This window comes from Parasteatoda tepidariorum, chromosome 4, assembly GCF_043381705.1.
Source record: "Parasteatoda tepidariorum isolate YZ-2023 chromosome 4, CAS_Ptep_4.0, whole genome shotgun sequence".
Lineage (NCBI taxonomy): Eukaryota > Metazoa > Arthropoda > Arachnida > Araneae > Theridiidae > Parasteatoda > Parasteatoda tepidariorum.
In genome coordinates, this window is record NC_092207.1 from 33522519 (window position 1) to 33545771 (window position 23253).

The 23253-nt window shown below is 28.0% G+C and overlaps 1 protein-coding gene across 1 annotated transcript in view; it reads left to right on the forward strand.

The window, feature by feature from the left end:
* The window catches only part of LOC107447255 (protein lin-28 homolog), a 75527-nt gene extending 52480 nt beyond the window's left edge, over positions 1 to 23047 (forward strand). The window contains exons 3-4 of the mRNA XM_016062129.3: positions 18667 to 18839; positions 20771 to 23047. Coding sequence (XP_015917615.1) covers positions 18667 to 18839; positions 20771 to 21032 — 435 coding nt within the window. The 3' untranslated portion in view covers positions 21033 to 23047. The remainder of the gene's footprint in view (positions 1 to 18666; positions 18840 to 20770) is intronic.
* The last annotated feature ends 206 nt before the right edge of the window (positions 23048 to 23253 follow it).

Genomic DNA, 23253 nt, shown 5'->3' on the forward strand with positions numbered 1-23253 from the left:
GTTTCGCTACAGCTTTAACTATTTCGAAAAAATCCTTAGCTAAAAAACAAGGAAATTTTTAGGTCTCTTATAGATAAAGGTTTATTTAGTGCTGAAATTTCATGACCGACCCAGTAGCGAGCGACAAAGATAAACAGAATGAAACTCTCTCTCCCACATTATGCCTTAAAAATTCCGTTCATACACGGAAAAAAATTTTGTGTTAAAATTACCGTACTATAAGGTAATAAAATTTTGGAGGAAGAAAAAAACATAATTCCTGTAATAAAAACTTGCCACACAATTATTAAAAATAAAATGAAAAAAGAAAAATTTAACCGAATAAATGGTTTTTATGACGTGCTCTTAGATATCATGATAAATTTACCAATTTTTACCACATTTACCAAATTTCATCACATGTTAAAATACTAAATTTTATGTTTAATTTTGCTAAAACCATTATCAATGCACTTTAGTGAAAATTAGCGAGCTTTTTGGTGTTCATTTACAGCCAGAAACACGTTAAATTTTACTATATTCCTGTCGTTTTGACCATATTTTTCTCAAATTATAAATATTAAAAGTAAAATGTTTTACCTCAGGGCCTACCTATGAATTATTTCAAGCATTTATTTTGTGCATTTTTATCTTTAGACTCATAATTTGTTTTTCAATTTATTATTTTTGCAGAATTAAAAATTTTTGATTACTTGCGATGGAATGATTTTTACGAATTCCTGTTGACAGTAAGAAGAGCAACATTTTTTTATTATTATTTTCTTTTATGAAATAGATGTGCGATAATTTTCAACAAAGTTGATTCAATATACAGGTATTTGACACGTTTTACCTTCTTTTGGACTTAATATATCTTTTATTAAAAATAAAGAGGGAAAGGAAATTTTAACTTTTTAAATTAAATATGAAAAAATAGTTAAAAAAAATTCTTATGAATGCATATAAAATAAAAGTTGTTGTTTTTAGTTTTTAACTTAAAACTGATGCAAGAAACATGCTGCACAGTATTCAGAATTGTTAAATACTTTTCATTTAAAAGAACAAAGCATGTTTAAAAAATTAGCTAAGTGATGTGAAATTCAATGCGATAAAATAATTTTTATGAAAGAAGTTGACTGCACACTGACGAAAAAAAGCCTGGTCAAAATTACCAGAATATGGTAAAATTTATCATGTTTCAGGCTGCATGGGAACACCAAAAAGCTCGGTAGTTTTAACGAAGCTCTTTGTTTATGATTTTGGTATAATCAACAATATTTAGTGATAAAATTTTTTTAAGTGTGGTAAAGTTTGGTAATTTTATCATGATACTTTAGAGCATGGTATAAAAACCATTTACTTGGGAAAATTTTATTTTTCGGTTTTGTATTTTTTAATAAATGTGTTGCAATAAAACTAAAATTTTGAATACTCGAATTTCCGGCAAACTGTTAGCTTATGAACGAAAAAATTACCAAATGAGTGATTTAAATACCGTAGTGTTAGATTTTATTATCAGAATAATTGAATTTTTTCATTTTTTTTATTCTATTTATTTTTACCTGAAACTTCATTACTATGTAATTTTGCCAGAATTTTTTTCTCCGTGCACTTAAAGTGAAAAAAATAGTAATTTCTTAAAAACTTAAACTGTTATAAAACGAATTGTCATTGAAAAATAGCTTAGATGCACGGGTATGATTTTCCGTTTGTTATTATATAATATTTTTTTCAAAATAAATATGAAACATTTTACAGTAATAGAAGGAAATAGTTTTTTTTTAATACTTTTTAAATCCAAAAAAAAAAAAAACCAACATTCTTCCAGGCTAAAAATACTAGCTGAAACTTAAAAAGGTGTTACAGTTTTTCTCCTGGTTTACACCTGTTTTTGTCTTCTAGCGCCTCATTAAGGTTATTTGACAGAATAACACGCATAAACCTTATTTGCGAACGCTTAATCTTGATTTACGAACGACCTAAACGATTTTTTGTCTCGCTCGTTTTTCTCGGGGTGTATCTCTCTGCTAAATAAGAGTTGACTTTATCCCTTGATTTAGAATAGCTGGTAGAAAATGTAGAAGATAATGGTAATGAATTATTCAATGCCACTTGCTTTAAGTATTTTAAGTTTTTGAATAAAATTAGCGATACTTGAGGATTTTTCAAAATTAGTTCTTTCTCAGATTGTTCATTAATATCTTACGAGTCATGAAAAAAAAAATTTTTTTTTACAAAATTTGAACTCTGGCATTTATTTGAATTTTTCATATTTCTTATTTTGTAAAACTTACTGACATTAAATCAAAAGGGTGCAATTTATTCTAAGTTATGAGCAATCCTGGCTGGTCGAAATCATTACCTTTTGATTTAAAATTGATGAATTTGAGAGAAAAGTAAATTTATATTAAATCAAAAGAAAAAAAAATTATTATAATTTTAACTTTATCAAGCTGAATTTTAACTTTATTAAGCTATCGAAACCATAATCTAATTTTTATTTTTTAAAATTAATGAATTAGAATGCACTTGAAATAGATACTAAAACAGAAGAGTAAAATTTATTTCATTCCTAAATTCACAGTTGGTTATTGAGCCCATCATCTAAATTTTTATTTTAAAATAAATGAAACTGAAATTGGTACTGAACCAAAAGATTGAAATTAATTCCAGTTTTAGTACAATTAATGTTGGTTATTAAAGGAAAAACTTAGTTTTGATATTTTAAAATTAATAAATTTGAAAGGGAAATAAGAAACTGATACTGAATCAGAAGTGTGTAATTCATTTAAGTATTAGTTCCGTCAAAATTTTTTATTAGTATCCTTATTTAATTTTGATATTTTAAAATTTAAAGAGAAATTTGAAATTGCTATTTAATCAGAAGTGCGCAATTTTTTCAAATTTTATTATTAACAAAGTTTTATTACTGAGTCTTTTATCTAGTTTTAAATATTTAAAAATTATTGAATTGAAAGAGAAAATTGAAACTGATTCTAAATCATAGAGGGAAATGCGCTTTAATTTTAGTTTATTCTAGGTTGTTTAATGATCCCATTATTAATTTTGATGTTTTAAATTTAATAAATTCAAAAGAAAAACAGAAATTTTAACTGAATCAGAAGGGTTCTATTTATTTTAGTTTTATTTTAATAAAAGTTTAGTTTCTATAAGCCCATTATCTATTATTATTTTCTTTAAATTAATGATTTTGAAGAGAAGATTGTTGATTGTTTGTCAGCTGATATTTTTAGTAAATCTAAATTAATTTGAATTACAAGAGGACCATCAGTTTTGTTTTTATTAATACTATGCTTAGTATTATTATGCTTAATGAAATAATATTGTATTACAAATTTTTAAAAAATATGATGAACAAAATATATCATAGTACAGAAATAAAGATTTTAAAATGATGGACTAAATATAATGTTAAAGCAAAATATATGTTTGTAACATGAAATGCAAATTTTTGCATCAACAAATTTTATTTTTTGTTTTTAATTTATAGCTTATGTCCCAGATAATTTATAAAATAAAAGCTACTATTTTTTATTATTTAAAAAAATAATAAGTATATTTTATTGAGTCTCGTATCAAAATTGAATTCTAATTTCCGAACGATCAAGCGAGAAAACTGGAAAAAAATCGATATAAATTTTCCAGCTTAAATATTAAACGCTTGTAGCTCAATATTTCCAATTAAATATGCGTCAGAGAATTCCAAATACTGCATCAGTATTCCCCTTTCATCCTTTCAGGCACGCGTTCTCTCTCTCTTATCTTCAAAAATGTGGAATTCCGGCTCTTGTTGCTCCGGATCGATCCGATAACAAGGTCTTCTCCAAGTCACGTGTCTCAGAAAACGTCACACATATCTTCCTCCATTTCGTTTCCAATTGTCAAACTGCAATGCGTTCTAACAAATTTTAAAATCCTCCACTACACATTCTGCAGTATTGACTTCGCTCTAGAAAAGATTTATTTTTCGATAATACCTGATGGGAAAAGAAAGAAGACAGGAAGAATTCTCGAATGCCCGCGTAAATAGTTTTCAACACTTTGGAATTCTTTTTAGCAAAGTTTGAAAGTCGTCTGCCAGCTCTACTTCTACGATGCTTACTTATTTCAAATTCTATTTAGTTAAATGCAATGAAATTGAGTTTATGAATGAGAAAAATGTTTATAGCTTCAAGTATTATATATCTAACTTCAGCTTGCAGCTAAATATAATATATGTAGTGTAAGTTAGTATTAAATAAATAATCCTAAAAAACTGAAGAGGTAAGATATTAAAATCTGAATTTGTTTCTAAAATATACAAATTGGAAATTACTGTCGATATGTTTCACATTGTCGACATTGGACATGTTTCAAGCGCCCAAAAATAGGCGCCCATTTGAAAGACTTGCCAGACGTGATTGAGAAGGAACAAAATTAATTTGAAATATAAAACGTAAAGTTGCCAACTAAAAATGGAAAAATAGAGGCGAGAAACAAAACTAGAAAAACCACAGCAGCCGAGAGAGAAAGAAGATGATAAACAGAACACGAAAAACCTCAGTGGCTGAGAGTCCCTTGTTAAAGACATCAATTCCTCACTAGTACGTGGAAATGCATTTTGCCCTGATTTGCCCCGATCAGCCACTGTGGTTTTTCCTGGTCTGTTTTTCATCTTTTTTCTATCTCGCTTACTGTTTTTTTTCTTTTTTTTCCCCTTCTTCTTCTTCTTCTTTTTTTAAAGTTTTCTTTCTCAACTTTATTTTTCCATTTTTTTCGATGGCAACTTCACGTTTCATATGTTAAATTACTTTTGCCTCTTCTCATTCACGTCTGGCAAGTGCTAAAAATGGGCGCCTATTTTCGAGCGCTTAAACCATGTCGACTGTTATTTACAATTTGTATATTTTTGAGGAGAATGAAGCTTTATAATACAAGTAATAACTGAAGTCAGAGCCGCGATGGCTCAGGGGATAGAGCGTTCGCCTTCCAATGAGGTGAACCGGGGTTCGATCCCGGTGATGGCTGGTCGATATGAATTCCACATCTGGCTTACACCGACCACACTGCTGACTTAAAATATCCTCAGTAGTAGAGGGATCATGTGTTAGAGTTCCCTTGCCGTTAGGCCAACCGTGGAAGGTTCTCGTGGTCTTCCTCTCCATGTAACGCAAATGCGGGTTAGCTCCATCAAAAAGTCCTCCACGAAGGCAAATTTATCCCAATACTTGATTCAGGAGTTCCTTTGTCTTCTGGATTGCGTTCAAAATTACAAGGCAACGGAGTTGAACATTAGTAGTTGTAAACCCATAAAATTGGGTTGGCTGTTCAACAACGGTTTTAAAATAAAATAAAATAACTGAAGTTAGTGTTAGAAAAAAATGTTATGTATCAACTAGAATTACTTTCTAATTTTTATCAGCTCGAATAACTAAATTCAAAATATAACGTAATAGGAAAAAAAGAGTTTTTTTTCGAATGTCGTAAAGTTTAAAAGGAATATTTGTAATTAAAAAGCATCTTATATCGACAGATTTAATTCAATTGATTGGAAATATAAGCTAATCGTGAAATATGGAAACTATTTTAATTATGATAGTGATGTTTAAAGCAATCCAGCGTGTCTCCTCAAAAATTCAATCTGTATTCCTTCATTCAAGAGAAAAAATGGAATTATAAATTAAATAAATCATCCAAAGAAACTGAACCTGATTAAAAACTTCATTCACATTAAAATATATAAATAGGAAATGACAGTCGACATGTTTCCAGCACTCCAAAAAATTAGAAGCCTATTTTCAGACTTTCCAGATGTGAATGAGAAGAAAAAGTGATTCGAAATATGAAACATTTTATACATAAAAATAACGCTTGTTTGTTCTCATTCCCGTCTGGCGAGTCTTGAAAATGGGTGCCTATTTCTGGAGTGCTTGAAACTGTTCGATTATTATTTCCTAATTATATATTTTTGAAGCGAATAAAGTTTTTAATCTGGTAAGAAACCTAAATGGTTTGGTGAGAAATTATTTGATATCAGAAAAAAAAGCTCTGTGTTTATAAATTTTAAAAATTCAAAATAAACCACACTAAGTGCAAAATAAATATCACCAAGAGAAAATAAATCATATTAATAATTTTATTAAAGCGAGGAACTTTTAAAGCGAGGAACGAGCTTTTCAGGACTTCCAGGGAGAAACTAATTGCATATTTTAATCAGACATTGTTCACGCTCTATAAAAAATTGGCTTTCTCAGCAAAATATTCAGGTACTAGATTGGCCACTCTGAGTCCAGACCTAAATCCGATTGAGAACGCTTGTGGCCTTTTTGTCCGACAAGTATATAGAAATGGTATGCAATTTCGCATTGTTGACGAACTTTAATAGATTATAAGGAAAGCACGATATTCTTTTTTAGAGAAACATATTAGCTTATTAATTCAATAAAAAAATATAGATTCGATGCTATTAAGAATAAGAGGCGGGGGGGGGGGNGGGGGGGGGGGGGTCAATATCCAAGTAAGGTTATTTTAAGATTGCTAAATGTTGTCATTTTAGCTCTTGTGCTTAAACTTTGAAGACAGCTTATCGTTTATTTATTTTTTCTCATTTTATTTATCAAAGTCATGATAAATTGTTCTGCAAATTGTGTTTAACTTGAAAACCAGAATTCGTTTTACATTTATAATATGAAAAAAAATTTAAAATCAACGTCTTTGTCATCCCCCACAAAAAAAGGTAACTTTAGGTACATTTTGAGATACTAACAACTTTTTTTTAAATTTTAATAAATTTTGTTTTTCATTTTTCACCACAATGACAGCTTTTTACTAGTTTTACATTTATTTATTTATTTATTTTCAAATTTTTATTTTTATTTTTTTCTGATGCACTTATATTCAAGAAACTTCTGCTCAAACCTGATAGTGAGTTATACACTATAAAGAATCCCGGATCAAATTACGGTAAAATATTTCACGAAAGAAACAGTTTGGCTTACCTTAATTTTTACAATAATATTCATTGTATAATCCCTGAATTATTGCACTAAATTAGCGCATGAGGTTTATTTAACTTCCGTTTCTTTTTCTGTTTTTTGACGCATTACTTGATAAATGCATCTATAAGAATAAAATAATGAGTGTTATTTTGTCTTTTTTTTATAACTCCTAACATTTGGAAAACTGGTGCTAGAGATCAATTAACACTAAATTTAAATTTTACCCAGTAATTTTTCAAAATCTCAAAAGCTTATTAAATACATAAAACGTTAATTAAATGAGTGTATAATGACTTTCTTATATTTTTATGAATTTATTTCGAACAAGAAGCACGGTTTGAGTTTCTTTTTTGCAAATTTCGCCTAAGATTTTTTAAACGCAGTGTACAAGAATGCCAGACATAAGTAAAACAAAGGTTTTGAGAAAGATCGATTAAATCATAAAATACAATCTATTACCCCTTACAAGCAAAGAGAGCTTATCGAAAAAGCACTCTCATTTTCCGTAATTATTTAAAGAAATATACCAGAATGGTTTTAAAATATACAAAACTTGAGTTCGGAATGTAAAGAATCTGATTTTAAATATCTCAGCTTCAATTTAGCAATGACAAAAATACTTTGGTTATGTGGTGCTGAAATTTGCTCTCATTCTTTGAAATTAAGCTGTTTATTTCTTATAAGTTAAAAAAGGGCTAATAACGTGCTTTCAATTTGCGCAAATTTATTACTTTATTAATTGAGCTTAATGAAATTCCTAGCAAAAAAAAATAAATCTTTACGCAAGAATAGATATAGTATTTATAAATTGCAAGTTTCTTATGGAAGATATAAAGTCCATGAGTATGTACACTGTAAGAAATACCGGATAAGATTTCTGTAAAAAATACTGGCAGCTTGAGTGTCAATAATAATTTACTGTAAAATCTCAGTATCACTGCAGTTAAATAAATATTACTGGAAAAATTACTGTAAAAAGTTTTAAGGTTAATGGATTAAGGTTCATTTTACAATAAAATAGATTTTTGGGATATATATACTCAGGGTGTCAGTACTTTTTACTGTAATTTTATTCGGAATTTTTTTTAGTGTACTCTCAGAAAGATTAATACAGCATTAAATCCCCATGGTGGTACCCTGAAACATAATTTGGTACAAACATCTATCCAAATTGAATATTTGTGTCATTTAAAAAAATAAAAAAATACTGTAATATGGTTCAAATTTGCAATATATTAAGGTAGCAGCAATTGGTTCCATACCTAGAAATTTCTAACAGTGTATTTTTTACCGTATTGGCGATAATATATTGACGCTTTGATTACGTCAAAACTTGAGTTTTACATTTTAAATGTGTGCTCCATTAGAACACATAATAAATAAATAATTAAATAAATAAATATCGAAATTATTTTTGAGCTGAGAAAAAAAATATGGTCAAAACTATCAAAATTTGGTAATTTTAGCATGATACCTTAGAGAATGGCATAAAAACCAATTATTTGGATAATTTTAAACCATTTATTTAGTTTTGTGTTTTTTTACTAAATGCGTGGTAATAAGAACTATAATTTTGGAAACCAGAATTTAAGTAAACCGTTACCAATGAACGGATAAATTACCAAACGAATGGTTCAAATACATTACATTTTGGTTTTGTTAAACAGAATTTTTTTAGAAAGGTTATTACCATGTAGTACTGTAACTTTACCAGAAATTTTTTTCCGTGTGTATTATTTTTAATGTTGCTTAAAATGAAATGCCGAAGTATATGAAAAAAGTCTTATTGGTTTAAGTGTCTAATTTAAATATTCTAAATAATTTTTATGCATAATATTTTAAAATGCAAAATTGAACCAATACCGTAATTTCTTTGAATAAACATACTTACTTTTTCAAAGAATTCCGATTTGCAAACTTAAAAATTTGGGGTCTGAGAAATATCGCCATAATATAAAATCAGGAGAGTAATTATTTGTGATGAAATTAAACATTATTAAAAACAACGTTTAAAATTTTATTAAAAACCTATAATCATTTCAATTACAATGATATTAAAAACCTATAATCATTTCAATTACAATGATACACCTTCATAAGTCGGATAGAATATCAAGAGGTTTTTACCATTCATCTCGTCATATCCATTTAATCATCTTCATATTCACTTAATCATCTTCTTATTCATGCACATCCAACAGTAGGTTAAAGGGATGATTAAAACTGAGATGTTTTTCCTATTCATCTCTTCATATTCATATAAAATTAATTCATCTGTGTTTTTACCCTCCCAGTATTTATCCTGCTAATGAAGATGTACCATCGTAACAATGATACAAGTGCAGTCAGACCTCTATTTAACGAAGTCGCTATATCCCGATAATAGCTTCGTTATATGGAAAATTCATTAAATAGAAAGTCATCTTTTGAACTACTTAAACGACACTAAACAGGTTTTAAATTCATAAACACTAGACATAATTAAAATAGCAATTGATACACCTTTATCTTGTAAACTAGTATCCACTATTTATTTTATAAATCTTAACCATGAAAGAAATCTGCATGAAAAGCAAGAATAGAGCAAAACATCATCCAGTGTTACACTATCATGCTAGCTACATTTTCAACTAAAAAAAACTAAATTTATGGATAAAATTATAGCTGCATTTATTAAAGAAGTAATTTTAAACATACATTACCACATGCGTTCATAAGTTTAATTGCTACGGATAAAATCTGTTAATTTTGTTTGAAGTTTGAGTAAATTTTGCTGAAGTTTGAAAATTCAAACGTTTGATTTTCGTTTGAAATGCAAACAAAAAGGGAAAGGGATTTCACTGCTTTCTCTAAAAGTTAAGTGTCTTCAAAAATCAATTCAAGGTAATTTTCCCCATAAAATGCGTTAACAAGTTTAATATGTTCTGAAATATTTTGGGAAATAGGGAAAGTCGATCTCAAAGAAAAGTTCGTTAAATAGAAAATTCACTATTTGGAAGTTATTTTAAAAAGAAATTTCCAAAATGTTCTTGGTTCCTCGAAAAAATTCACAAAATAGAGAAATTCGCAAAATGAAAGTTCGTTAAATAGAAGTCCGACAGGCTTTTTAATAAAATTTTGCCGTTTGTGATTTCAATTATTGTTTTTAATGAAATTCCAAATAGTTTATATACAAAGATGAAGGTCGGATGTTAGCACAGTATTATACGTAAATTTCAAACATTTCCGTCATATTTCCTGCATTACTTAAGTGAATCAAAAGACTTTAGCACACAGTAATAAACACTCGATTATTCATAGAAAATTTCATACAAGGAATAAATATGATAGAGTAATTGAATAACTGCTAAAAGTTTTTATGGATTGTAACTTATACACAATTTTATATCATTTTAAGCAATGTAGTTATAAATAGCAAAACCTAAAATTTAAATAAAATCGGTGGATTATAGCCTATTAAACCAGTTCTGTTCAAAATTTGGATTTTGTAGTTAAGAGTTGCTCACTTTAAAATGCTTTCAAAATGTAACAGTTCACATTTTTTCGACTAATATTAAATTAAATGTCATTAAATAATGAATAATCGTAAGTTTTATTTTACATGAAATTATCTTTCAATAAATGACTGTAAGTTCTGTGATTTGCTTAAATATGGCTACCATTATACCATTTAGTAAATTGTAGATATCTAACTAAATATACCAAAATTAAATTTATCTTTAAATAGATCCAACTTCCGACCCCTCTTATAACTGAATTATTTGGACAATATTTATCACTGTACATTTTAAAAGACAAAAATATGAAGTAATCTTAAAAAAGTTAAACTAAAATTAGAGAAAGTACTTTTTAGTGTTTAATTTTGAATCGATTGTTTGCACAAAAGAATTAATGTATTGAAGGTAAGACTTTAAAACCATTACATTTCAACTTATTAAGTGAAAATCTTCTTTATATATATTTTTTGCTCTGTACATTAGAAACAATCAATTTCCATATTCTTAAAATTTTTACTATTAAAAATGTCGTTGACTAAAGACATATATTATTAATTTTGATTCTTTATTGAAAACAAGCTGTTTTGGCTGAAAATATTAAATCGTAAAGAGGAAATTCGTAGTAAGTAACGTGGCAAATTTTGACATCAGAATCTTTTACTAGAGTATTTTTTCTTCTTCGTTTTTTAGAATCTTGCATGCCTGCCTGCTTACACATCTTACCTGCTTAAAAAATTCATGGTAATCTCCAAAAAATATTTAAAAAATTTAAAAAAATTATTTTGTCAGAATGAAATGGCCAGAATATTATTACTATGAAATGCGAATTTGATTTCAAACTACCTCGCCGCAAACCATGCTAAACAATAAGAATGCATTTAGAGCTTGTGTTACTACTCAACTGAAGCTATGAAATTAATTCGCCAAACTTTGCACCAATAACTTTGAGTTTGCAAATGAGCTGCATAGTGAGTTGCTTAGAATCAAAGACCAATTAGAATGGAATAAAGATTACCGTTTCAGAGCCTGACAAAAGCAGGGGCAGTTGCCCCGGACCCCACATCAGAAGGAATCTCCAAATCAAATTAAAAGTTTATTTTAGGTTTCCTTCTTTAATGAACTTTTTTTAAACAAGATATCAATATAGTGTAAAATCCGCCTGTTTTATGTTAACTTCTTCATTAATCTATCGTATGAACACAAGAAATCTATGTTTCGTAAATCCATGGCTTTCTAGTGCGGAATTCAGCTGAATTTTTGCAAATTTGGCCAATCAAAAATGGCCATCAATTTTCCATCAATTAATGGAAAATTGATCAAATTTGTCCAATCAAATTCGGCCATCAATTGATGGACAAATTTGGCCAATCAAAAGCCTGTATTTTTACATATCGCAAAATATGATATTTTACAAAAATACAGGCTCCTGATTGGCTTAAGTGAGCCATCGTAATTGCTAAAATTTAGCTGAATTCTACCCAAATGTCAGCAAGGATATGAATTTTTCGCAGCTAGATGACAAAGTTAAAAATCAGAAAATCGCCACGCACCACACAAATGACAGTGGCGCACTGAAGAAATTTTTTGGTAAAATCTTTTGGTTTCGTATAGTAATGAAATTTCTGGCATAAGAAAACCATAACACTGATATTAAAAACCAAAATATACGGTACTTAAACCATTCAATTGTTATTTTTTCTGTTTATATCGTAACTGTGAAATTCTGGTTTTCAAATTTATAGTTCTTATTACTACTTATTTAGTAAGAAATACAATGCAAAAAAGTAAATTTAACCAAATAAATGGTAATTTATTTGGTTAAATTTACTTTTTAGCATAAATTTACTTTTTAAATTTAAATTGAGCATTGTGGTAATTTTATCACGTATTATAAAGCTATAGTCTATTGTTAATTTTACTAAAATCATTACCAGAGCCTCAATGGCTCAGGGGATAGAGCGTTCCCCTTCCAATGAGGTGAACCGGGTTCGATCCTGGTGATGGCTGGTCGATACGAATTCCGCATCCGGTGCTGACGCGAAAGATCCACAGTGAAAGACGGATCATGGGTTAGAGTACCCTTGGCTAACCGTAGGAGGCTTTTGGGGTTTTTCTTTCCATATAACGCAAATGGGGAGGGGGGTTGTTCCATCAAAGAGTCCACGAAGGCAAATTTCTCCCAATATTTGATCCAGGAGTTACCTTGTCTTCTGGATTGGATTCAGAATTACAAGGCCACGAAGTTGAGCATTTGCAGTCGCAAAACCAAAAAAATCGGGTCGGCTGTTCAGCGACTGACATAAGATATAAATACTAACTGTGGAAGGTTCTTGTGGTCTTCCTCTCCAAGTAACGAAAACGCGAGTTATTTCCATCTATAAGTCCTCCACGATGACAAATTTCTTCCAATACCTGATGCAGGAGTTTCCTTGTCTTCTGGATTGGGCTCAAAATTACAAGGCTATGGAGTTGAACATTAGTAGCAGTAAACCCAAAAATTAGGTCTGCTGTTCAACGACGGTTATAAAATAAAATAAAATCATTACCAAATCACTTCTGTAAAATTTATCAAGCGTTTCAGTGTTCCCATAGAGCCAGAAACACTTTAAATTTTACTCTATTCGGGTAGTTTTGACCATACTTTTTTTTTTCAGTGTAAAAATATTGCCATTTATCAATACGCGTTCCAGAAGTTCGATCTACGTCAGGCAGTAACGTTGATTGTATTCGAAAATATAAAAGAAAACATGATATATTATGATGGGAGTCAATTACAGAAAAAGCTATCATTACGCGAAACGAATAAAATTACAGGTGGGGGAAGATGGAAATAAAACACAGATGGTGTAAAAAATAATAAGGAATCGTGTGAAAGAACGATTTATAATCACTTAACATCGTGTAGAAGTGGATACTAATCACTGTAATAAGCCAGAAACTGCTGTTTGTGGATTTAAGTGAAAACATATGGTTGGATAATAAATTATGAATTGTTAGTGAGAGGACTGTCTTCATTCAAATTTCGAATGAGATTTTTTTACGTTCTGCAAACTGAAATAACTTTTTTAAAAGATTATCTAACGCATTTATGCAAAGCATATATTTGGGAGCAATTTAGTTTAAAATAAAATAAGTTCGTAATATATAAGTTGGTGATTGTTTTAGAAAATAATTTTAAAAAGTTTAATTATGTTAAGTTCAAAATATTATAAAATACGTTTTAGTTGGTCTGGAATGTTGTAATATTCATTTTGAGTGGCTCATAGTATTAGAATATTCTTTTAATATTAGAATAATTACAATAATCATAATATTAGAACAATTATAATAGTTAAAATAATTATATTAAAATTATTCTAATATAATAATCATAGTATTATAATAGTTATAATAATTATATTAAAATTATTCTAATATTACTAATATAATAATCATAATATTATAATAGTTATAATAGCTATATTAAAATTATTCTAATATGACTAATATAATGATCATAATATTAGAATATAAAAATTGCAATATTCATAATATTAGAATATTTTGTTCCGTTCTGTTCTGTTCAAAAAATGAAAATATTTTTTGGAAAAATTTAAATTTCATCAAAACTGAAAAATGTTTTCAGGCTATTATTTTAAAAATAATTTTATTTTTGCTTAAATAATGTAAATAAAATGGAAGAAACTATTTTTGTAAAAAGGAGTTTCAATATTTTTAAAAGTGAAATCGAATTTAAATAAAATTAATGATTACATTAATGATAACGATTAATTTATATATCAATGGACAATTCATATTTCAATGGAAACAACTCTTTTTCAAAAAAGAAATATCAAATGCTAAAAAGTTCATAATAAAGTCTACTCTAAATAATATTAATAATTTCTAAGGTATATAAAACGTAATATTTAAACAAGTTTACAATTAGAAAGAAAAATAAATTTAAGGAATTTAATTTAGAATTTAAAACAAAACGTTCATTGATTTACGCAAAAAAATATAGTTGTAACTAGTTTTACCATCGCAATTAAAATGTCATATTATAATTAAATTTTACAAACATAATTAAATGAAAAAAATGAAATATTATTTATAATTACAATTAGAAAACAAATGTTACATCCACAACTACAAATAGCGTAACAAATAATACTGTTAAGAAAGAATACAAAAAGCAACTTTTAAATAATATAAGTAGATTTCAAAATTCTGTATAAATAGTACAAAAATAATTACTTAAAAAGTAGAAGTGAAGAACTTTTAAGCTAAATTTCATTTGTTTAACTTTAAATTCTCACAATTCTTAACTATTAAAATTAGAAAAATTTGAGTGAGGACGCCATATTTTAAACAAAATGAAAGTCAAAGCACGGAAATAATCTATTCTTATTTCCTTCAAGTTACACTATTGGTGTTAAATTGCTCGTTTATTAAAATTACATTTTGGTAAAAAATTTTTTAAACGAAATAAAAGTTTCCAGTCAAAAATTAGAAAATGGTTTGGAAATAAATTATTTATAGAATAGTTTTTCGCAAAGTTATCTTTTTTTGTCATTATTAGCTATGGTTATAATTAAAAGTTTAGTATTAAAGTTAAGTACTGCAATAAAAATAAAGTAATTCAGGTAAAGTAAGTAGTTTTATTGAAGTAAGGAAACTGTACTATAATTTTAATAACGTCAAGGAATTGAAACTAAAGTAATTTTATTTAAATAACGAAATTAAAGTTAAAGCAACTAATTTTGATAAAGCAAAGAAAAAGGTAAAGTAACTAATTTTAATAAAGTAAAGAAACTAAAATTGAGTTAGCAAAATAAAATATGAACGTTATTAAGACAAAATTTCATTTATTATACAATTTATGCATTATTGCTGTAAGATAATTTATTTAAAGCAATTGTATTTTGATGTATGAAATATTACTCATAATAAAGTATTCAACTAAAGCATTGTTTTTAATATAAGCATTTTGTCAATTAGTTCGCCTAATTTTTTTGTTTTAATTTTTTACTAAACTGAAATACATTAGAATACTTTAAAATTACTGTTTAAAAGTACTCGAGACTGTTTAAAAGTACTTTTACGGTTTCAAATTTACTCGAGAATACATGGCAGTTAATTATTGTAAAAATAATTGTTTTTAAGTTGTGTAAATTCTGTTCTTATGCAATATTTCTTATGCAAAATTTTAATCTAAATATTATTTTATCAGTATTAACTTCCATTCTCGCGTTCTATTTATTTAACAACATTAATCTCGTATATTGCCTTATTCATTAACCTTCAATTATTTAAGATTTTCTAATCAATATTATCTTTTTTAGTTGAAAATAAATGTGATAAAATTAAACTCAACTTTTTTAAATTTTTAAGAAAATAACAAATAATTTTTTCTGAAATCTCCAGTCGGGTCATAATTTCGAAGGAAGTGAAGCAATATGAAAATTCTAAAAATTCACAAATCCCTCCCTTCGAAAGAATAATGTCTCTCAACATTTTAAAATTTATTCAGAGACGAAAAGCATAATTCATACATTACATACTCAATCAATAAATTATATTTCTCGAGAACTTATATATAAATTGCTGCAATAAATTGTTCATTTTGTGGCAGAAATGACACATCCAATATGTCAAATTTACGGAAAGCAAACGTGACAGTTGTATTATGGAAGCGATTTATTTTTTTATACCTCGATCACATAATATATTCCACATACAATGTCTCCATTGTTTACCTATTTCAAGAGCGTGGGTGGATGTGTTTCCATAGCAACTGGGCGGAGCTCATATGCAACTCCACCCTTTTGTCATTTCAGCAAAGAAGAATCCGTTGTGATAACTTCATAACTGTTTGTTTCAACAAAAAAAGTCATAAAACAATTGGAGACAATTTATGTTATTTTAAATGCACATATATCGTATAATATATCATTTTAATACAAAAAATAATATGTGTTAGTGAAATAAAATATTATCGAATCGCATACTTAAAAAAGCTATCTCAGAATATTTTTAAAGAGAAATTAATTATCAAATTTCAAATAATTGAAAATAAAGTCAGAATTTCATGTAATTAACGGAAAAATATAAATACTTTAAAAACCGCATATTTCGATTCATTTTTAAACTAGAATTATCTTTTATTTATTTATTTTTTGATTTTTAATTTTTTTTTATATCAGAAATGTTATTGTTATACAGAACAGTAATTTTAACAGAATTTTTTCCCCGTGTACTCTAAATTCTGCAAATTTTCTTTAACTCGAAAACTAAAATTTGATTTATATTATTTAAAAAAATTTTAAATTAACTTCTTTGTTATCCCCTAAAAAAAAGGGAACTTTAGGTACATTTCGGGATACTTAGAATTTTTTTTTTCAATTTTACTAAATTTTGTTTTTCACCACAATGACAGCTTTTTACTAGCTTTATATTCATTTATTTGTGGTTAATTTGTTTGTTTGTGGTTATTTTAAATGAATAAATATAGTATAATATGCATATCATTCTAGTACACAAAATATGTTTCAGTAAAATAAAATATTATTGAATCACATACTTGAAAAAGTATCTTAGAATATTTTTAATGAGAAATTAATTATCAAATTACGCACATTAAAAATAAGATTCGTGTTAATGAAATAATTTTTTACGAAGTTAAGCATCCAAAAATTATTTGGTTAAATTGTACTTGTTCTCAATACTGACGGTGCATTCGTAGAATATTTACCAAAATACATAATAGACACAATTTGTAAAAGTAAAATGCCGTATAAAATATATTAATTTATAATCTTGTGATTTGCTTAAATATTGCATTGCGTACTTGTAATTCATTGAATGCGTATCGTATAAAACTATATTTGCTTGTTTATTGCAGATAAAAGTGAAGATATACCTTAACATTAAGGCAACGATAAAATAAATAAATAAAATCTTACATTTTTGTTGAAAAAGTTGCTTTTCTCTCGTTATCTTGACGTCTAAAAAAATGCACAAAAAATGCACACAAGAATGTAAGATTATTTATCTTAACAAACAAAAGCATGCTTTCATTTTTTGTGTGGTTCAAAATTTGTAATTGGAAATTGAATTATATGAACTGAATATTGAATTATATGAATTATTAAAAAAATGAGGATAATGACTTGCTGTGAAAAAGTTTATATTTTCAGTTTTACATGAATGGCTTTCACATAATTTAAATTTTTTTAAATTTAATTTCCGCTTCTGAACTTGGGCAAAATGCGACAAAAAATTTTGCAAAGCACGCGAAGAAATAGTACAGAGGAATTTTGAATATGTATATTACATATTACGAGAATACATTCCGGTTTCACATGTTACGAATCAAGTAAATACACAGAAAGTTAATAAAAACAATTTTTATGCTCATCAAAACCCATAAAGAGCTTAATTTTCTCAAAATTATTTCTCGAAATGTCTTTATGCATCTCAGAAAGACATTTCGAGAAATAATTTTCTTTATGCATGTCAGAAAGAAAAGCTTCCAAGCATGGTAAATAAGAATTTGCTTTTTTTTCCTAAATTAGTAAAGAAAGTGACAAAACTCCTGAACATTCTCATAAGCTAACTGATATTAAAATACGCGCTCACTACCGTACTGTATGGTAATGACATTTCTGATAAAATAAAAAAAAACATGACATAATTCTGGCTAATAAAAACTAAAATATACGGTATTTAAACCATTCGTTTGGTAATTTTTCCGTTATTATGGAACAGTTTACTGAAAATCCGTCCTTATTACATAACAGTTAGTTAAAATACAAAACTGCAAAGTAAATTTAACCGAATAAATCATTTTTATGCCATGCTCTAAAATATGAAAAATTTACCAAATATTACAACTCTTACCTCATTTTATCCTACAATGTAAAACTTTGTTTTATAGTTTTCGCAAAAAAAAAAAAAAAAAAAAAAAAAAAAAAAAAAAAAAAAAAAAAAAANAAAAAAAAAAAAAAAAAATACCGTGCGTTTTGGTGTTCTGATAGAGCCGAAAATACGGTAAACTTTACTATATTCTTATAGCTTTGACCATACTTTTTTCTTAGTGTGTATCAATGTCTATAATTTGTGTCTATTTTTTATATAAGTCCTAATAATTTATATCGATGGAAGCAATTGAATAAGCTCAATTAATCGTAATGTTTTGTTTTCCTTTGAAGTCTGTCATTCAGATGCCGGGTTTCCGCAGTCTGGGTGATGAGGAAGAAGTGGAATTCGACTGCAAAGTATCAGATAAAGGACTCGAGGCCACCATTGTCACCGGACCTGAAAAACAGGACTGCAAAGGATCACACAGAAGGCCGATGTCTAAAAAAAGATTCAGAAAAATCAGGTACACTATTTCGTGGACTATTTTTTAAAGACTATTATGTGACGTTATTACAAATGTTACGAATGCGTGACGTTATTAAAAATGTTAAGAATGTGTGACGTTATTACAAATGTTACGAATGTGTGACATTATTGAAAATGTTACGGATGTGTGACGTTATTACAAATGCTACGAATGTGTGACGTTATTACAAATGTTACGAATGTGTGACGTTATTATCAAATGCTACGAATGTGTGACGTTATTACAAATGTTACGAATGTGCGACGTTATTACAAATGTTACGAATGTGTGACGTTATTACGAAAGATTATACCCTGTACGAAAGATTTAGATCATGCATTACTAAAAATACATAAACATTCCAAACAAACGCAGCAGCAACTTAATCTTAAATTCATTTATCTGAATTCATTAATCAATCACTAATCTTGAATTCATTAATCTGAATTTAATTTCATTTTATCTGAAATTTTTTTTCCTACTATCTTCATTTGTATTTCAAACAATAAAAAAAAAATCATTCTTAAATAATTAGTCTGTTTTGCAAAAATGTGAATTTCTATAATTTGCAAATATATCTATTGTTTTACAAATTTAGTAGTAACGAGGTCAATACAATTATTTACTTTGCTGTTATATTAAATTTTGCTGTTGCAATACTTTGCTGTTCCAATTTGGGTCTGCAAATTTTCCTTTTACAATCATTTCATGCGCTGCATCTATGATGACATTAAATTTTCGATTGTTTCAGGCATTCTGGGCTGAGATTAAATTTTCAATTTATAATCGTTTCATGAGTTACAATTGTGATGATATTAAATTTTCAATTGTTTCGAGTGCAACAGGTGCATTAGAATTAATTATCAAACAGTGGGGAAAAAAGTGAACTTCTTGAGTTACTTTTGATCAAGAGATCAGATTTTGACGTACGAAAACTCAATCTAAATGGTTTACGGTTACATCATTTTAAAGTATTTTGTAATCTTAAATAACAAAATACAAAATTTCAACTATATCGGTCTATTTTAACTATATAACTATTTTAACTATATGAAGAGTTTCTGAGTTACCCAATTTAATATATATATATATATCTCCACCCTTTTGTCATTTCAGCNAAATATTACAGGAAGTAATTTTATGTGACAACATGCAAAATTTGATCAACATCGATCTAATAGTTCTTGAGAAATCAAATATGATATATATATATATATATATATATATATCATATTTGATTTCTCAAGAACTATTAGATCGATGTTGATCAAATTTTGCATGTTGTCACATAAAATTACTTCCTGTAATATTTGTAAACCTTACTAACACATTTTATTTTACTATAATTAAATAAAATAATAATAAATATTTATTAAAAATTTTTTTTAATGGAATTATTTTAGTATAAACGAATTTTACAAGCCTGTGTAAGAATTTTTCGGTTGACTTAGGACGCACTCAAGTTATAGCGAAGTACTCAAAAAGTGAAATTAACATTAAGGGGTTCAAATTTGCGGTTGATCCCCTACTAAAACAATTAAAGCCTTATTTTTCAGATATCGGCTACCCCTTCCTTGTAAGTCATATTTCGAGGGTCAAAAATCCAAATACGTCGAAAAAAAGGTACGTTTTTTCAAAGAAAGTACGTTTTTATTTCTGATTTCTTTAAATTATCGTCTGCGGTAATTAATTTGCATATTTAAGGTTAGGCCCTCGAATTATCCAGATCGAGCCATTGACAGAAAAAGTAAAAATTCAATCAGAAAATTAAAAGTTATACACGGTGCTCTCTATGTGTAATTATTCATATGTTAGTCTGCGGTAATATTAAATTTTCAATCGTTTTACTGTGTTAATATTAAATTTTGTGCTTTCTATTGTTCGATGACTTGTAGAAAGATTAAATTTCGATTTTAAATTTGTTTCAGATGTTACAATTGCGGAGAATTCGCCAACCACATTGCAGCCAAATGCAGCCTGGGTCCTCAGCCGAAACGTTGCCACCACTGCAAATCTACCGATCATTTGATCGCCGATTGCCCCAACCGGAAATCCAAAGACAAGGAAGGCAAGGCTAATGGATCGTCATCCCAACCCGAATCTTCTTCTTCTTGTTCTCATTCCTGCACCCCGGAAGTAGAAGACGAGGAAGAAGAAGAAGAAATGGGTGAAGAGAATGGCAAAGACTAAGCTCAACACCCCTTCCTTCAACCAGTGCAAAAATAAAAACTCAAATAATTCTTCTAGTCCCTTTGAGGCATGGGTCGCCGTACTTTAAAAGTACCGAAACTGGCATAACAAACCCTACATTGATAGGCACAATGAACTCTTGCCTTTCAGAAAACTTGCCAGATCGATCCACTAGTTCAAGAAAACTTGAACAGATTTTTAAAACCGGTTTATTTCTTATTTTAATATGTAAATGTGAACAGATTTTTAAAGAGTAATTGAATTTGTTCGATATGAAATGTTTTATTTATAAATTCCTGTTGATGGTTTGTTTATTTATTTTTCCTTAAAAATAATTAATAGATGGCTACCCAAAGTGTCACTCGTATATTCAGGTGATTTTTTGTATGTAAATACTTTCTTTCATAAACACTGTGCATTGGTGCAGTTTTTTTTCTTTCTGTCCAATTTTGCTTAATCATTTATTGCTTCTAATTACTAAAATTAAGAAACACAGGACAAACGTATTAAAAGATTTCTGGTTAATTAACGACTGATTACTTAAAGTGTTGTTAGTGTCTGCGAGAGTACCAACTATTCAAAATCGAGTTCTTGGCAAAAAATTTGAAGCTGTTCGTCAAAAGAATTTGAGGATCGCTAAATGAAAAATTGAATCTCGCCAAATGAGAGATGTTCGCGAAAATATTTTGAAGCTGATTCAAAAGATTTTTTATGTTTTCAAGAGGCAAAATTAAATCGTTTTTGTGGAAAACTTAAGCTTAGTGCATTTAATTTCTTATTCTTTTTTTGCGACAAAATTGGAATTTTAATTTTTAATTGTTTCATCTGTTGTATCCGAACATCAAGAATAACAATTTCGTGCACTCTTTTTTTGTGAGTTTAGTCGTCCTGTGACGGCTGAACTAGTGTCTGGGTACTTTGCTGATTTATTAGCTAAAGACCAACTGCCAAATGGAAAATTGATAGTTCGAAGCGACCACCAAATCCGAATCGCTATTTTTACATAAAAATAAACAGTTCAGTCTGTTACCTTAGCGACCGCTTCAAACACGTCCAGCGTCGGGGGTTCATCTCGTGACTACAAGACAGTAGAGCAGCACTTTGCATATTACATTGAGAAATTTGAAAACAATCACGTCGTATACATCAGGCCACACTCACACACTGACGGGCGAAAGAAAAGGTAAATTCCAACGAAGAAAAAAAAAATACCCATGTCTGAAACGATGCTCGAGCCCATACCCATTGACTTAATATTCTAATTACTGCAAAAGTAGTTAAGTTAAAAGGAAATCTATACCCTATACTCTGTAGTATATATTCTATAGCCAATAATTTTAAGAATAGTTTCTAACCCTATTTATTCGAAGAACCGGGTAAATAATTTGGACAATTTACATAATTTTTACCAATACGAAATTGTGACAATAAAAGTTTTTTTTTTTTGACCAATTTGTTTCTTGCTATTCATTTACTCTCTATAATAAAAAGTATTTTGAGCCCAAACCTACTTTAATGTAAATAAAATTTATATAAATTCTAAATATTAATCCGTGGTTCAACACCAGTCCGGTTGAGAATCAAATGATCTATAGTAAGGGTCAATGTCAATACGAAATATTTTTTTCACTTTTTCCTTGTATTTATTTAAGAAAAATTAATGTGATTGTCGAGTGACACTTCGGGTACTTCGGTTGTAAGTCTTATTAGACTAAACATACGTCATATCGAGTGAAAAAGAAAATCAGACGCAATAACTAATTCATCATAATAATTAGGTGTTTTGAACCCTTTGAATTAGATGAAGTGGAAGATGTTAGTTGTTGAAATAATTCAAGAAAGGGTCTTTAAAGATCAAAGAGAAGAAATTTAAAATGCATTTTCACAATAAAAAATAGAGTTTTAGATGTTTTATCACACATTTTGAGTTTGTAAATGACTTTTTTTCCTCAGATTTTCTAGAGTTCTGGAAAACTAAATTCTACCTGTGAAATAAATGTATTTATATACTCGTATTTGTTGCTTAGTTATTTATTTTACTCTCTATCCCAATTCCTTTTAATACATACGAATTTATACAAATTTAAGCTCCGATAAAATTAAGTGATTAAACTGTTTGTTTTTTTTAAAAAATACATACCTATGGCATTTTTTTTAGTTTTCTGACATAGTAGCAAAACGTATTAAAAAAAATATCATAAACTTCAGGGTTTATCTTTAA